General features: G+C 45.0%; 1 protein-coding gene across 1 annotated transcript in view; it reads right to left on the bottom strand.

The window, feature by feature from the left end:
• The window catches only part of LOC124048757 (probable ribonuclease ZC3H12C), a 41,759-nt gene extending 35,703 nt beyond the window's left edge, over nucleotides 1-6,056 (bottom strand). Inside the window, exons 1-5 of the mRNA XM_046369855.1 lie at nucleotides 6,003-6,056; nucleotides 4,132-4,212; nucleotides 3,756-3,894; nucleotides 3,499-3,597; nucleotides 1,259-1,323 (exon numbers count right to left, since the gene is read on the bottom strand). Coding sequence (XP_046225811.1) covers nucleotides 1,259-1,323; nucleotides 3,499-3,597; nucleotides 3,756-3,894; nucleotides 4,132-4,212; nucleotides 6,003-6,056 — 438 coding nt within the window. The remainder of the gene's footprint in view (nucleotides 1-1,258; nucleotides 1,324-3,498; nucleotides 3,598-3,755; nucleotides 3,895-4,131; nucleotides 4,213-6,002) is intronic.
• Nucleotides 6,057-17,374: the final 11,318 nt, after the last annotated feature.

Here is a 17,374-nt window from a genome sequence, read left to right as displayed (position 1 = left end):
TTGGCATGGGTCCCCAGATCCTCAAAGTTATACAACTACACCATTGAGAGCATCCTGAGTGGATGCATCACTGCCTGGTATGGCAACTGCTTGGCATCCGACCATAAGGCGCTACAGAGGGTAGTGCATACGGCCCAATACATCGCTGAGGCCAAGCTTCCTGCCATCCAGGACCTACAGTGGTTCCGCCTTTAAAAGTTGTGAGCTTACACCGTGGGACTTAGAGGTACCCAGCGTCACAGCTTCATTGCTCCAGACCACCACACACCAAATCAGAGCGCTAGATCTTGGCTTGCATTTTGACTCAAAGTGATATTGACTCAGAAAGGTTTGGTGACCACTGTTCTAGATTTTCCCTGTTAACACTATCAACGCTTCCATTTACTGTGGCAATTAGGATCGAATCAACGCAAAACAGTAGGCCCATATGCAAATAGACCATTGCCATATATGGATCTGTGCCATTTACTTTGAACTGGACTGTGTTTACAGCATAAACTGTCGTGAGTAGAGGTGCTTGTTTTGAGATCAAAGCAAGAGCTGCATGTAGCCATGTGTGCACATTTTGTTCATATCCTTTGCTAGCTAGTGAGTTATTAGTTATAGATCATTTATAGTCAGCAATAAGGGAGTGATTGCTTCCTACAAGAGAACAAAACATGTACTGTATATTTCTATACATCTTTGAAAGTCAGTCAGGTAAAGAGTTTTTTTTTGTCTTGAAGGGGAAGTGTTGTATTTTGAGACAGGCTTGAAGCTAAGTAGCCAATAGGCAGAGGGTAGCAGAATTGATCTGATTCTTTGTCATAATTGCATAGGAATAATAATGCTTTTTTTTGTCTTTATCTTGCTTCAAACAACACAACAACATTTTCAGTCACCTCCTTGTCTGAAGGACAAGTGAATAAACTGGTTATTGTCAAGCCCTGAATGTTTTCTTCTCAAAAGTGTCATGAAATGTAGGCCTACATTGAACACCACACATTGGCTGCTATTGTATGCTGAATGATAGAACAGCTATTTACGTGTTAAAATGTTATGGGATGCATTTTCTCCATTGTTTTTGATGATAGGCCTACATTATGATCACATAGGCACAGTAACCTACTTGACCACTGTCTGAAACTATAACTTAAAGTGGGTACTGCCTCAGTGTTCACAGTAAACGTGCGCTGGAAGTTGCACAACATCTTCACAATGTTCAAGTTTGCACTCAGTGTTGAAATTTGCTCAGTGCGGGAAAATAATTAGAGGCAACATTGGTCAGGATGACCATCAGCCTCCTGTTTGGCCGCATGCAGGCCTCTACCAGCTCCAAGCTGTCTGGGGACACAACAGAAGAGCGGGAGAAGCTTATGTTTTACTTAAGTACTAAACTCAGCAAAAAAAGAAAAGTCCCTTAATCAGGACCGTAAAAGATTCGTAAAAATCCAAATAACTTCACAGATCTTCATTGTAAAGGGTTTAAACACTGTTTCCCATGCTTGTTCAATGAACCATAAACAATTAAAGAACATGCACCTGTGGAACGGTCATTAAGACACTAACAGCTTACAGACGGTAGGCAATTAAGGTCACAGTTAGCAAAACTTATGATACTAAAGCGGCCTTTCTACTGACTCTGAAAAACACCAAAAGAAAGATGCCCAGGGTCCCTGCTCATCTGCGGGAAAGTGCCGTAGGCAAGCTGCGAGGAGGCATGTGGACTGCAGATGTGGCCAGGGCAATAAATTGTAATGTCCTTACTAAGACAGTGCTACAGGGAGACAGGACAGACAGCTGATCCACCTCGCAGTGGCAGACCACGTGTAACAATACCTGCACAGGATCGGTACATCTGAACATCACACCTGCGGGACAGGTACAGGATGGCAACAACAACTGCCTGAGTTACACCAGGAATGCACAATCCCTCAATCAGTGCTCAGACTGTCCGCAATAGGCTGATAGAGGCTGGACTAAGAGCTTGTAGGTCTATTGTAAGTCAGGTCCTCACCAGACATCACCGACAACAATGTCACCTATGGACACAAACCCACTGTCGCTGGACCAGACAGGACTGGCAAAAAGTGCTCTTCTCTGACAAGTCACGGTTTTGTCTCACCAGGGGTGATGGTCGGATTCGTGTTTATTGTCGAAGGAATGAGTGTTACACTGTGGCTTGTACTCTGGAGCGGGATAGAGGTGGAGGATCCATCATGGTCTGGGGCGGTGTGTCAAAGCATCATCGGACTGAGCTTGTTGTCATTGCAGCCAATATCAATGCTGTGCGTTACAGAGAAGACATCCTCCTCCCTCATGTGGTACCTTACCTGCAGGCTCATCCTGACATGACCCTCCAGCATGATAATGCCACCAGCCATACTGCTCGTTCTGTACGTGATTTCATGCAAGACAGGAATGTTAGTGTTCTGCCTTGGCCAACGAAGAGCCGGATCTCAATCCCATTGAGCACGTCTGGGACCTGTTGGATCGGAGGGTGAGGGCTAGGGCCATTCCCCCAAGAAATGTCCAGGAACTTGCAGGTGCCTTGGTGATAGAGTGGGGTAACATCCCACAACAAGAACTGGCACAACAATACATCTGGTGCAGTCCATGAGGAGGATATGCACTGCAGTACTTAATACTGACTGTTACTTTTGATTTTGACCCCCCCTTTGTCCAGGGACGCATTAATCCTGGAGTGGCAGGTAGCCTAGTGGTTAGAGTGTTGGACTAGTAACCAAAAGGTTGCAAGATCAAATCATTGAGCTGACAAGGTAAAAATCTGTCATTATGAACAAGGCAGTTAACCCACTGTTCCTAGGCTGTCATTGAAAATAAGAAGTTGTTCTTAACTGATTTGCCTAGTTAAAATCTTATGTTCATACAAATATTTACACATGTTAAGTTTGCTGAAAATAAACGCAGTTGACAGTGAAAGGACGTTTATTTTTTTCCTGAGTTTTACTTCTACATTTTCCTCTTAGAGGGCAGGGCACTGTCTAAAAGAACAAATCTTTAACAGGTAAGTCGTCTCTGCCGTGGATAAAGAGTCTTAAACCACACTTCTGCTCCAGGACAGTCGGCAGAACACTGCTCACAAAGTGACACTCTCTCCTCCATGCCTTTGCCTAGGAGGATTCTGTCAAGAGTAGATTCTAGAGATTAAATTAAATATTTTATCTGAAATTGAGTTTTTTGTTTGTTTTATAAATTAGTTCTACAATAGCAGTGGGAGTGAACCCAGATGGGACCTGCTGAGAAGACTAATTATACTGCAGACTACTGCACTGCACAATGTAAGGGACCGACTGAGACATTTACTGTACAGTACAGGGTAATAGTGCCTCTGTGTGGTGTGACTAAGAACTACATGGTTCCCAATACCATACCGGCATTGACTGAATCAGCATTTCTGTACAACGTAATGTGTATATAAAATAGCATCAGTAAACTTCAGTTTGTGAACTAAATGTTCTTACCCTCAGAACCACCATAGTGTTTAGAAAACCCCACGGGAGAGGAGAGCCAGATCAATGGCAAACACCATGAAGACCACAGCAGCCAACAAGAGGAAGAGCAGCAGACCACACACATCCACCATCAGCATAGACTCTGTGGGAGGAAGACAAAACACAAACAAAGTTAAAGAGAGAGAATGTGTGTCTATGTGTGTTTGTGTGACATGGGGATGTGTGTCTGAGTGTGTTTCCCTGACGTGTGTGTAGCCTATGTGCGCGGGTTGGGGTGCGCATGCGTATGTTTCCGCTAACCTTTTGGCTTGAGAGTCACCACTGCAGATATCCATTCATGGCCCCACACTTGAACTCTGACTGGAGTTCCTTCATAGTCACTGTGTCTATGGTCAAGATAGCCGTGACGATGATCCGCCTTGAAGATACCTCTACGTCGCTACAATAACAAACACATACAGAACACTCACACCTTAGTGAATTATCAATAATGAGTCTACGGTCTTGTTTTCTAAGAAATGTGTCAATTCTGTTGCCTTGTTCTAAAAAACAAGTATGTGTGTGCGCGCGTTATGTGCCTACATCAATGAGTCTGCGTATGTGTGTACCTGTTCAATTTCCCTTGGTAGCCTTGCTGCTACTAGGACACTTTCTCTCCGTTCATCTCCCACCCCACTTGACAGTTGTCTTCGATGCTCTGCCCACAAAACGTTTCAAACTTCAACTTCTTAGTGGTGCCTATGAAGAACGAGACATACTGTGAAGTCAGAGATATACCAGGGCAAACCAAATCTAGCACAACATAAGTATTTGAAGGTATTTGAGCCAGGTGGGATCCCTACACAGGTCAGTGTTTCCTGTGCTTCCGTCTCAAGGCAGGTTGATCTGGGGCGGATGAGCGACAGAGGGAGCTGAAGGAGACAAACACACAGTTTAATCAGATACTTTTGGATACTTTCAAAAAGTTGGTTGCTGCAAAGGCCACTCGTGATATGTGAAATGTAGCCTAATGTACTGCTTGTGTTTCCACGTTTGTGATTTTATTTGTAAAATTGATGACCCTGCTGATATCTTGAGGTCTCTTTATCCCAGTAAAAATTCAATCAAATAAATCAAATGCTGAGCAGATTGACAGAGCAGTTGTCAAGCCACAGCCCACTTTCCTTGCACCTTCAGTCTCCTGGATGCAGACGTGTTGAGGACCCACCCACTGTGCTCCCACGTGCACGCACACACCTAGATGTCCTCATCTGCTGTGTGTGCTCTGCTCATTTGTAATGAGACTGAAATTCTGAAGTTAAAGACAAAATAGCAGACAAACGTTTTATGCTGAAGTAGGAGTAAGACACCTGATTCCACTAATCAAGAGCTTGATGATGAGTTGGGTGTTAGGGCTGGGATAGAACAAAAACACGTGCAACCCTTAGAAGCTGTCGTGACTTTACTTTCATTAATCTGATGACTGTTATTCACCTAATCAAGTAAATATGTTTAATTGTTACTCGATTAAAGGAATCATGTAACAATTAACTCATTAGGATTTGGGGCACCACCAGGGGGGTTCTTAAAGAGTTACCATCTCCCGAATTAAACTCTAAAGGTCTTTAGCTACCACATCCATAAACAGTCAACGTATTAATCATAACCTCGTATCATGTCATCATTCTGAACAGTCGCTACCTCCTGCATCTGCAAAAATCCCAGCCTTACCTATGATTCAGTACTCCACAAATTGGTTTAATTATTTATTTACTAGCAAACTAAATGGTAACACAGGATAAACATACACACAGTCCCTCGTGGACTGACACAATATGGCGGCTTGTTACAAAAGAGATGGATGTGGGGGGGCAGAGTGGGACAGAGACATAATACTTTGGTACATTTAGAAACTACTCTCAGATTAATCATATACTTTGCACATATACCTACGCCCGCTTGGAGTAAGAAGTCCTGCATGTATTTATGTCGAAATGCCTTGTTTTTTCGTGTATTTCTCCTAACTGGGCCTTGTTGGAAAGGGGTTGGTTTGGCCTTTCTGCGGCACAGTTGTAAGGCTCTGATTGTTCAAAAGGGGTCCCTGTCTTCTGCTATTGTTCTCTGCCGTCGTCCAGTATCCGGTGACTTGTCGTGTAGTCCTGAACAGAACTACAGAGTTGATTCTACTTTCCATTCGCTCCTGAAGCTGCCTCTTTGAAGACAGGCTAGCCAGCAATGTCGACGTTTCCCTTTGGGGTGATGAGAGAAGCGTAGTATAGTGATTTAAGAAGAGTAGTAGAGTGGTCCCACTTAAATTCGCTTTTCTAGATACTTTACTTAGGACAGCTAATCAGCCATACCAGTGATTGTCCGGGAGGTGACTTCATTGTCTCTACCTCGTGTTGAGATTTCAGAGTTCAAACCACGTTGGATGTGAGCTGCAGCTACACGCCTCTCTGGTCTGATATGTTAAATCTTAACCCACAGTTTTATACAGTTCATTTAAAAGAGGCAGTTCGTGAGGCTGACACGCTCTCTGACCTCACACAAGGGGTGATGACTACTCACTTGTACAAAGTTATAGAAACAATTTCCTCTTACAGTTTCTAAGATCACATCCATCTCTTAACAAAAACACTTGGATAATTGTTCATATTTCATACACAAGGTAGAGGATGGAGACTTCGTACATGTTGTGAATATACTTTTCAAGTAACAGTATTTCCTCTATAACATTTTTCATGACATCACAAAATAACAACCAAAATTACATTATTATTCTTTAGATCGCCTCTGACAATTCCCCACGTTCTATGTTAGAAATATTGTTCCAGTATTCGCTTTAGAATGTGTTAGTTTTGGCGTGAAAACATCCGTGAAACAAATACACATTCCTGTGTGAATTTGGAGAGGGAGATAGCTGAAAGTTCTAATCTTTGATTTACAATGGGGTGTGAGCTATCAAGTGGCTTAATTGGGGATTCTGCCAAATATGAACATACATTCCCCAAAGTTCTATATGAAGGAAAAGAGATTTATTGTTCAAGCTACAATATGTATGCCTTGTAATAATCAGACATACAGTGCATTCGGAAAGTATTCAGTGCCCCTGATTTTTCCCATATTTTGTTACATTACAACCTTATTCTAAAATGATTTAAATTGTTTGTTTTCTCCTCATCTACAAACAATATTCTAATGACCAAGCAAAAACAGGATTTTAGTAATTTTTGCAAATTGCAAAAAAACTAACTGAAATAGAACATATACATAAGTATTCAGACCATTCACTCAGTACTTTGTTGAAGCGTTGGCAGCGATTACTGTCTTGAGTCTTAATGGGTATGACGCAACAAGCTTGGCACACCTGTATTTGGGAAGTTCATCCCATTCTTCTCTGCAGATCCTCTCAAGTTCTGTCAGGTTGGATGGGGAGCATCGCTGCACAGCTATTTTCAGGTCTCTCCAGAGATGTTCAATCAGGTTCAAGTCCTGGCTCTGGCTGGGCCACTCAAGGACATTCAGAGACTTGTCCTGAAACCATTCCTGCATTGTCTTGGCTGTGTGCTTAGGGTCATTGTCCTGTTGGAAGGTGAACCTTCGCCCCAAGTCTGAGGTCCTGAGCGCTCTCATCTTTCCCTCGATCCTGACTAGTGTGTCCTAGTCCTTGCTGCTGAAAAACATCCCCACAGCATGATGGTGCCAGGTTTCCTCCAGAGGTGACGCTTGGCATTCAGGCCAAAAAGTTTGATCTTGGTTTCACCAGACGAGAGAATCTTGTTTCTCTGAGAGTCTTTAGGTGCTTTTTGGCAAACTCCAAGTGGGCTGTCATGTGCCTTTTACTGAGAAGTGGCTTCTGTCTGGCCACTCTACCATAAAGGCCTGATTGGTGGAGTGCTGTAGAGATGGCTGTCCTTCTCCTCAGAAGAACTCTGGAGCTCTGTCAGAGTGAGCAACTGGTTTTTGACGAAGGCCCTTCTCCCCTGATTGCTCAGTTTGGCCAGGGCTGCCAGTTCTAGAGTCTTGGGGGTTCCAAACTTCTTTCATTTAAGAATGATGGAGGCCACTGTGTTCTTGGGGACATTCAATGCTGCAGACATTTTTTTCCCCAGATCTGTGTCTTGACACAATCCTGTCTCAGTGCTCTGTGGACAATTTATTTGACCTCATGGCTTGGTTTTTACTCTGACATGCACTGTCAACTGTGGAACATTATATAGACATGTGTGTGACTATCCAAATAAAGTCCAATCAAGTGGACTCCAATGTTTCAAGTTGTAGAAACATCTCAAAGATGATCAATGGATGTGACATGTTGAAGTTGGACGCAGGTGCACAGAAGAGACCAGACAAGGAATCAGTCGTTAAGGATAAACCTACTAATTTACTGAGAAACGGTAGCCGCAGGATCACAGTAAACTTGAAAAAACAACAAACGCTAAGTCTCAAACTCACTCAGGAAACGAACGCACACGGTTAACAATTCAAGCTTCTGTAAAGGATGGCAGAAAGCACACCTCTTTCACAGAGAAAGGATACCGAGTAAATACAACACACCTATGTGTTGTTAATGTCTCTAAGGTGGTCTCTGCAAACCTCTGGTGACAGGTGGAACCATGACAGTACCCCCCTTTTAGAAGCAGCTCCAGCCGTGGAGCCAGGTGACTACCACAGTTGGTTGAAGTCCCAAACAAGTCCCGGATCCAGGATGTCCCGGGCAGGCAACCATGCCCACCATCTCGGGGCCGTAGCCCACCCAGTCCACCAGATACTGCAGGGTGCCCCGGATCCAATGAGCCTCCAACAGATGCCGGAGAGTGTAGGCCGGGAGGCCATCAACGAGTCGAGAAGGAGGAGGGGCAGGAATGGGGGGAGAGAAGGGACTGGTCCTTACCAGTTTGAGACTGGAGACATGGAAGGATGGACAGACCTTCATAGACCTGGGAAGCTGGAGACGATACGTGACCAGGTTGATGCGACTCAGGATCTTGAATAGTCCCATGTAGAGTGGAGCGATCTTCTGCGAGTCCACCTTTAAGGGAAGATCACGGGTGGACAGCCACACCCATTGACCCGGTCGGAGGAGCTGAAGAGGCCTCCGGTGCCGGTTTGCCTGGTGTTCGATTCGGGCAGAGGAGCGGATCAAGGAGGATTGCGCTCTGTTCCAGCAACATCGTTGAATCAATGCCTCGGCTGATGGCACCCCCACTTCGGCCGCTTGTTCAGGAAATGGGGGGACGAACATGAACTGACACTCAAACGGCGACAGTCCAGTGGATGAGGTCGGCAGTGTGTTGTGAGCATACTCTGCCCAGACAAGGAACTTGCTCCAGTTGCTGGCCTGGGTGGAGACAAAACAGTGGAGGAACCTCTCCAGCTTCTGGTTGGCCAGCTCCGTTTGTCCATTCAACTGTGGGTTTCTCCCAGAGGAGAAACTCAACGATGCCCCCAACAGGGAGCAGAAGGCTTTCCAATACCGTGTGAAAAACTGGGGCCCACAATCTGAGACAATGTCCTGGGGAAGTCCGTGTAGTCGAAAGACATGGGTAATTATGAGATCAGCGGTCTCCTTCACTGAGGGCAACTTGGGTAAGGTGAAGAAATGGGCTGATTTGGAAAACCTATCGACCACCAGGATAGTGGTAATTCCTTGGGATGGGGGCAACCCTGTGATAAAGTCTACGGACAGTTGGGACCAGGGCAAGCTGGGGATGAGCAGAGGTTGGAGCAGCCCAGTCGATTGCTGTCGTGGGGACTTGCTTTGGGCACAGGTGGAGCAGGCCGTAACAAAAAATCTCACATCCTCAATCATGTTGGGCCACCAGAATTTCTGCCTCAGGAACTCCAGTGTCCAATTAACCCCTGGATTGGCAGTTAATTTAGAGGAGTGTCCCCATTGTAGTACTCGGGAATGGGCTGATCGTGGAACATAAAGTATGAGGGGGACAAAACTCTCCCCTTCAAGGGCCCACTTAACTGCCAAGAGCTCCCGGTTGCATACGTCTTAGTTGCGTTTCGCTGGCAAGAACCGCTTGGAGAGAAAGGCACATGGGTGTAGTTTCTTGTCCTCCTCATTCTGCTGTGAATGGACCGTCCCTGCTTCAGTGTCCGAGGCGTCCACCTCTACCTCAAAGGGACGGGTCCACCTCTACCACAAAAGGACGGACGAGGAGGATCCCTTGAGCTCCCCGAATGCCCTGTCAGCCTTGACGGTCCAGAAAAACAAATTCTGACACTTGTGGGTAGGGCCATGAGAGGTGCTGCCCCCGCACCAAAGTTGAGTATAAAACGTCTGTAACAATTGCCATACCCGAGGAACCGCCACTTGTTTGAGTGAGGTGGGATGGGGCCAGTTGGTGACCGCCCTCACCTTTACGGGGTCCATTTGGATGCTAGTGGTAGAGATAATCTGGACCAGGAAAGAAACTTGGGATACATGGAACTCACACTTCTCTATTGTGATGTATAGTTGACTCTGCAGGAGGCATCTCAGGACTTGGCGGACGTGCAGGATGTTTTCCGGAAGAGTCTTGGAGAAGATCAGGATACAGATTCAACATATCTCTAAGCGTGTCATTGACCAATGCTTGGAAGACTGCCGGTGAGTTAGATAATCCGAAAGGTATGACTAAATACTTTTAGTGGCCACTCTGGGTGTTAAAGGCAGTCTTCCATTCATATCCCTCCCTGATTCTCACCAGATTTAAGCATTGCATAGGTCCAGTTTGTTGAAGAATTGGGACCCATGGACCAACTCCAAGGTGGCGGACATTAGGGGTAGGGAGTAACGATTCTTAATCGTAATTCCTGTTCAGCCCTCTGTAATCGATGCAGGGATGCAGACCTCCATCCTTTTTTCCCAGGAAGAAGAAGCCTGCACCAGCTGGAGATGTAGAGGAGCGAATGAAACCTGCCTCCAGCGACTCCCGGATGTAATTGTCCATGACTGCTGCTTCAGGGGTCGAGAGGGAGTACAGACAGCCCCGGGGAGGGGTGGAGCCGGGCGGAGTTCTATAGCGCAGTCATATGGACGATGAGGAGGGAGGGTGGCAGACTGCCTCTTACTGAAGAGCTCCCGGGTCGAAGATCTCAGGGGGGGAGAGCGGAAAAGTCTTGGTCTTCAATGGAAGCTGGGGAACATGGTGAGGCTCTTGGTGGGAGTCTTAGTCATTTAGTCTGTCAGTTCTTACCCCAGTCTAGCAGGTGTCCCGTGGACCAGGATAATAGTGGGTTACGTAGCACTAGCCAGGGGTACCCTAGGATAAGGGGGTTCTTGGGAGCAGTGATCAAAATAAAACTAAGAGTCTCTGAGTGGTTCACTCCAACCTACAGTAGATTGGCTTGGCCTGATATTCCACCTGGCCGGAGCGTCCATCAAGGGCTTGAATCTGCAGAGGGATGGGACATTCCACGCAGGGGATATGTAATTCTCTGTAATTATCCGCGGCCCCGGAGTCCACGAAGGCTTGAATGTGATGCTGACAGTTGTCCCAATGGAGGGTTGCGGGTAGTGTCAGATGGTGACCGGGTAGCTGGGGTATAACTGCACAGCTCGTCAGGGTCTCCCCTTGTCCTGGCAAGCCCTGGAGTTTCCTGTCAACTTTGGGCATGTAGAACGGAGATGGCCGAGACCTCTGCTGTAGAAGCAGCAACCGTATTGCATGTGCCTGTCACGTTTCTGTGGGCTCAGACGTGTGCGTCTCAGCTGCCTGGGCTCCAGAAACCGGGATACAGGGGTGGTGTCAAAAAGGCGCTGTCTCACACGTTCTCGGATGCGGTTGTCAATCATAATGGCCAGCATTATCAGGTACTCGAGGTCCTCTCCCAGTTCCCGAGCTGCCAGTTCATCCTTGATGGAGTTAGACAGACCCTGGTGGAAAGCGGTGACCAGTGCCTCAGTATTCCACCCACTCTCGGCGGCGAGGGTGGGGGACTCAATGGCGAAGTCAGCCACTGGTCTGGCCCCTTGGCAGAGGTTGAACAGCCGGCTTGCCGCTTCTCGTCCGCCGACTGGGTGGTTGAAGACTCGTTGCAGCTTGGCAGTGAAGGCTAATATAGAGCTGGAGGATGGTGGCTGCTATGTCAGGCTCATTGTCCCTCCTCCCTCCCAAAAGCCTGGAAGGGATGAGAGAACCAAGCCTATGTGTTCATAGCTTCAACACCGCAGCACACACACACACCAACTGATTAATGGACTGCTGAATGTATATTTGTTTGTCTTGCTTTGTTTGCTCTTTTCCATATTATGTCTATCTCTGATAAGCTACCCAGGAAAGGGATGAAAATAGCTCATATTAATATATGTAGCCTTAGAAATAAGGTTCATGTCAGGCTGTTGCGGTGACCTTATTACCGCCACACTAGGGTTCACCCGTCATTAGTAGCCTACCAAATGCAATTGCACGAGAAAACAGTGATGGCCTCCATTAAAAAGAGGAGGATCCCATCAGCTTTCTATAGGCTAGGCCTAGTATATTCATTTCTCAACTTTCCTAATATTAAGCACATTACTTATCTTTACTACAGGAGTATAGCCCACCTGGCATGCATGTACATGAACCACGGGAAAAGTGTCCGCCATTCGCTATTTAAGTGCATAGATGACATATATTCTTTCCTGCTACCCCTGTTTCGTGACAGGTGCATGATAATGGTCCATTCTAAATCAAAACAAATGTCACACATATTATTTAGTATATGTAAAGACAAGATGAAATCCAGAGTAGTCTAATTGGTGACAATATTAGTCTATCACTTGTGAATTACATATTATAACTTGTGAATGATGCCCAGCAGAAGGCAAGAAACATTGCCTTTTTTTGCGACTTTTTCAAATCATAGTAGCACAGCTCATGTAGCCTAGGACATAGGCCTATTCAATTCAATTCAAATGTTATTTGTCACATGCGTCGAATACAACAGGTTACAGTGAAATGCTTACTTACGAGCCCTTAACCAAAAATACAGTTAAAACATTTTTAAAAAGTACTAATAGGAATAAGAAATAAAAGTAACAAGTAATTAAAGAGCAGCAGTAAAATAACAATAGCGAGACTATATTCAGGGTAGCAGTATAGAGTCAATGTGCAGGGGCACTGGTTAGTCGAGGTAATTGAGGAAATATGTACACGTAAGTAGAGTTTTGACTATGCATAGATGTTAACAACAGAGAGAAGCAGCGGTGTAAAGGGGGGGCAATGCAAATAGTCTGAGTAGCCATTTGGTTAGATGATCAGGAATATTATGGCTTGGGGGTAGAAGCTGCTTAGAAGCCTCTTGGACATAGACTTGACGCTCCGGTATCGCTTGCCGTGCGGTAGCAGAAATAACAGTCCATGACTAGGCTGGCTGGAGTCTTTGAAAAATGTTAGGGCCTTCCTCTGACACCGCCTGGTATAGAGGTCCCAGATGGCAGAAAGCTTGGCCCCAGCAATGTACTGAGCCGTACGCACTACCCTCTGAGGTGCCTTGCTGTCGGAGACCGAGCAGTTGCCATACCAGGCAGTGATGCAACCAGTGAGTATGCTCTTGCTGGTGCAGCTGTAGAACCTTTTGAGGATCTGAGGACTCAAGCCAAATATTTTTAGTCTCCTGAGGGGGAATAGGTTTTGTCGTGCCCTCTTCACGACTGTCTTGGTGTGCTTGGACCATGTTAGTTTGTTGGTGATTTGGACACAAAGGAACATGAAGCTCTGAACCTGCTCCACTACAGCCCTGTCGATGAGAATGGGGGCGTGCTCGGTCCTCATTTTCCTGTAGTCCACAATCATCTCCTTTGTCTTGCTCACGTTGAGGGAGAGGTTGTTGTCCTGGCACCGCACGGCCAGGTCTCTGACCTCCTCCCTATAGGCTGTCTCGTCGTAGTCGGTGATCAGGCCACTGTTGTGTCATTGGCAAACTTAATGATGGTGTTGGAGTGGTGCCTGGCCTTGTAGTCATGAGTGAGCATGGAGTACAAGAGGAGACTGAGCACACACCCTTAAGGGGCCACTGTGTTGAGGATCAGTGTGGCGGATGTGTTATTACCTACCCTTAACACCTGGGAGCGGCCTGTCAGGAAATCCAGGATCCAGTTGCAGAGGGAGGTGTTTCGTCCCAGGGTCCTTAGCTTAGTGATGAGCTTTGAGGGCACTATGGTGTTGAACGCTGATCTGTAGCCAATGAATAGCATTCTCACATACGTGTTCCTTTGTCCAGGTGGGAAAGGGCAGTGTGGAGTGCAATAGAGATTGCATGATCTGTGGATCTGTAGGGGCGGTATGCAAATTGGAGTGGGTCTAGGGTTTCTGGGATAATGGTGTTGATGTGAGCCATGACCAGCCTTTCAAAGCACTTCATGGCTACGGAGGTGAGTGCAACAGGTCAGTAGTCATTTAGGCAGGTTACCTTAGTGTTCTTGGGCACAGGAACTATGGTGGTCTGCTTAAAACATGTTGGTATTACAGACTCAGACAGGGAGAGGTTGAAAATGTCAGTGAAGACACTTGCCAGTTGGTCAGCGCATGCTTCGAGTACACGTCCTGGTTATCCGTCTGGCCCTGCGGCCTTGTGAATGTTGACCTGTTTGAAGGTCTTACATCGGCTGCACAGTTGTAACAGTTGGTGCTCTCATGCATGTTTGAGTGTTATTTGCCTCAAAGTGAGCATAGAAGTAGTTTAGCTATTATGGTAGGCGTGTGTCACTGGGCAGCTCTCGACTGTGCTTCCCTTTGTAGTCTGTAATGATTTGCAAGCCCTTCCTCATCCGACGAGCGTCAGAGCTGGTGTAGTACGATTCAATCTTAGTCCTGTATTGATGCCTCGCCTGTTTGATGGTTCGTCTGAGGGCATAGTGGGATTTCTTATAAGCTTCCGTGTTAGAGACCTGCTCCTTGAAAGCAGCAGCTCTAGCCTTTAGCTCAGTGTGGATGTTGCTTGTAATCCTTGGCTTCTGGTTGGAGTATGTACGTACGGTCACTGTGGGGGGGGCGTCATCAATGCACTTATTGATGAAGCCAATGACCAATTGTTTCTGTCCCACTCCTCGCTTGAACTAGGGAACCTCTGCACACATCAACAACAGTCACCCTCTTGAGAAAAGATTCTTGGGGAAAAATAGATGAATTCATGATTTCCGTTTAAAGTTAACAGCCTCCAGACTCATCTTACCCATCAAGCACACACTTTTAATTCAACACCCACACATTAGCACTCATGCATACACATTCACTAGGTAAGATTACACATACAGTATGCAGATGCACGCATGCACATACACACACGTCTGGATCCATAATGAAACATTGCATTGTATTCACAACTACAGATAAGAAGACAATTGTCCAGTTCATCACACTTCATCCTTTATCAAGTGTGTATCTAAAGTGAACGAATAAAGTACAGTTGGTATACAAAAAAAGACAAAACAGAGTCTGAAGTACACACACACGCGATGAGTGAGGCTTTTCAGTCTAACTAAGACGCCATGTTGTTCTACACTCTGGTGGACCCCGACTTCAGCAGTGCCTCGTCCTATCTGGGGACAGCTTTCTCCCAGTCCTTGGGTCATACCATGAGATGCAGGGGCAGGGTTTCCAAAATAATAATAAAAACACAGAACATAGAACACAGAACACAGACAACAGTCAAAGCTACACTGAACAAAAATATGAACGCAACATGTAATGTGGTGGTCCAATGTTTCATGAGCTTAAATAAAAAATCTTATTTCTCTCAAATTTTGCACAAATTTGTTTATATCCCTGTTAGTGAGTATTTCTCCTTTTTAACATTTTTTTATACCTTTATTTCAACAAGGAACACAGACTGAGCCCAAGGTCTCTTTTACAGCTGGGTCCTGCGTATACATGTTTACACATACAGTTTAGGTACAATGATTAAGAAACCACACAAGACAAACAAAACAATCACAGGTAACACAAAAAAATACAGCAACAGATTACATTTACACACAGGTTATTCCCCTAACAGCACAATAACTTGCATTACCCATTACAAGCAATACAAAAATAAAATCCTCCAATAAATATTTAAAACTGGCAAGGTTATCTTTGCCAAGATAATCCATCCACCTGACACGTGTGGCATATCAATAAGCTGATTAAACAGAATGATCATTACACAGGTGCAGCTTGTGCTGGGGACATAAAAGGCCACTTTAAAATGTGCAGTTTTGTCACACAACACAATGCCACAGATGTCTCAAGTTGAGGGAGCGTGCAATTGGAATGCTGACTACAGGAATGTCCAACAGAGCTGTTGCCAGCGTATTGAATGCTAATTTTGCTACCATAAGCTGCCTCCAACGTTATTTTAGAGAACTTGTCACTACGTCCAACCGGCCTCACAACATCAGACCACGTGTAACGATGCCAGCCTAGGACCTCCACATCAGGCTTCTTCACCTGTGGGGAGTATTTCTGTCTGTAAGCATTTGTGGGGAAAAACTCATTCTGATTGGCTGGGCCTGGATCCCCACTGGGTGGAACTGGCTACCTAGTGTGTGGACCTATGCCCTCCCAGGTCCACCTATGGCTGCACCCCTGCCCAGTCATATGAAATCCATAGATTAGGGCCTACATAAAGCATTCATTTCAATTGACTGATTTCCTTATATGAACAGTAACTCAGTAAAATCTTTGAAATTGTTGCATGTTATGTTCATATTTTTGTTCAGTGTATATATATATATATATATATATATATATATATACTGAACAAAAATATGAACGCAACATGCAACAATTTCAAAGATTTTACTTTTATTCTACAATAGCAAAAGTAGAAAATAGCAAAAATAAAGAAAATACGAATATACAGTACCAGTCAAAATTCACACCTGTTTATTCGTTTTTTTCTTTATTTTTGCTATTTTCTACTTTTGCTATTGTAGAATACTAGTGAAGACATCAAAACTATGAAATAACACATATGGAATTTTTATTTGACCTTTATTTAACTAGGCAAGTCAGATACGAACAAATTCTTATTTGATAGCCTAGGAACAGTGGGTTAACTGCCTATTCAGGGGCAGAACGACAGATTTGTACCTTGTCAGCTCCGGTTACTAGTCCAACGCTCTAACCACTAGGCTACCCTGCCGCCAACAACCAAAAAAGTTTAAAACAAATCTAAATATGTTTTATGTTTGAGATTCTTGAAAGTACCCACCCTTTGCCTTGATGACAGCTTTGCACACTCTTGGCATTCTCTCAACCAGCTTCATGAGGTAGTCACCTGGAATGCATTTCAAGTAAAAGGTGTGCCTTGTTAAAAGTTAATTTGTGGAATTTCTTTCCTTCTTAATGAGTTTCAGTCAATCAGTTGTGTTTTTACAAGGTACTGTAGGTTGTGGTATACAGAAGATAGCCCTATTTGATGAAATTTTATGGCAAGAACAGCTCAAACAAACAAAGAGAAACTACATTCCATCATTACTTTAAGATATGAGGGTCAGTCAATTCGAAAAATATCAAGAACTTTGAAAGTTACTTCAAGTACAGTCACAAAAAACATCAAGCGCTATGATGAAACTGGCTCTCATGAGGACCGCTGTCACGACTTCTGTCGAAGTTGGTCCCTCTCCTTGTTCCGGCGTTGTTTCGTGGTCGACGTCACTGACCTTCTAGCCATCTGTCACGGTCGTCATAAGGAGGAGACCAAGGCGCAGCGTGATAAGCGTACATTCTAATTTATTAAACGAATGCAACACTGAACAAAACTATACAAAATAACAAAACGAACCATGAAGCAATATGACTAGTGCGAACAGGCAACTAAACATAGAATAATACCCCACAAAACCGAAATGGAAAATGGCAACCTAAATAGGATCCCCAATCAGAGACAACGATAAACAGCTGCCTCTGATTGGGAACCAATTCAGGCCACCATAGACCTACATATACCTAGACATACTAAAACCCCATAGAATTACAAAA

This window comes from Oncorhynchus gorbuscha, linkage group LG01, assembly GCF_021184085.1.
Source record: "Oncorhynchus gorbuscha isolate QuinsamMale2020 ecotype Even-year linkage group LG01, OgorEven_v1.0, whole genome shotgun sequence".
NCBI lineage: Eukaryota > Metazoa > Chordata > Actinopteri > Salmoniformes > Salmonidae > Oncorhynchus > Oncorhynchus gorbuscha.
The sequence above is the reverse complement of the archived record's forward strand: the minus strand, read 5'-3'. Positions and strand labels throughout refer to the sequence as shown.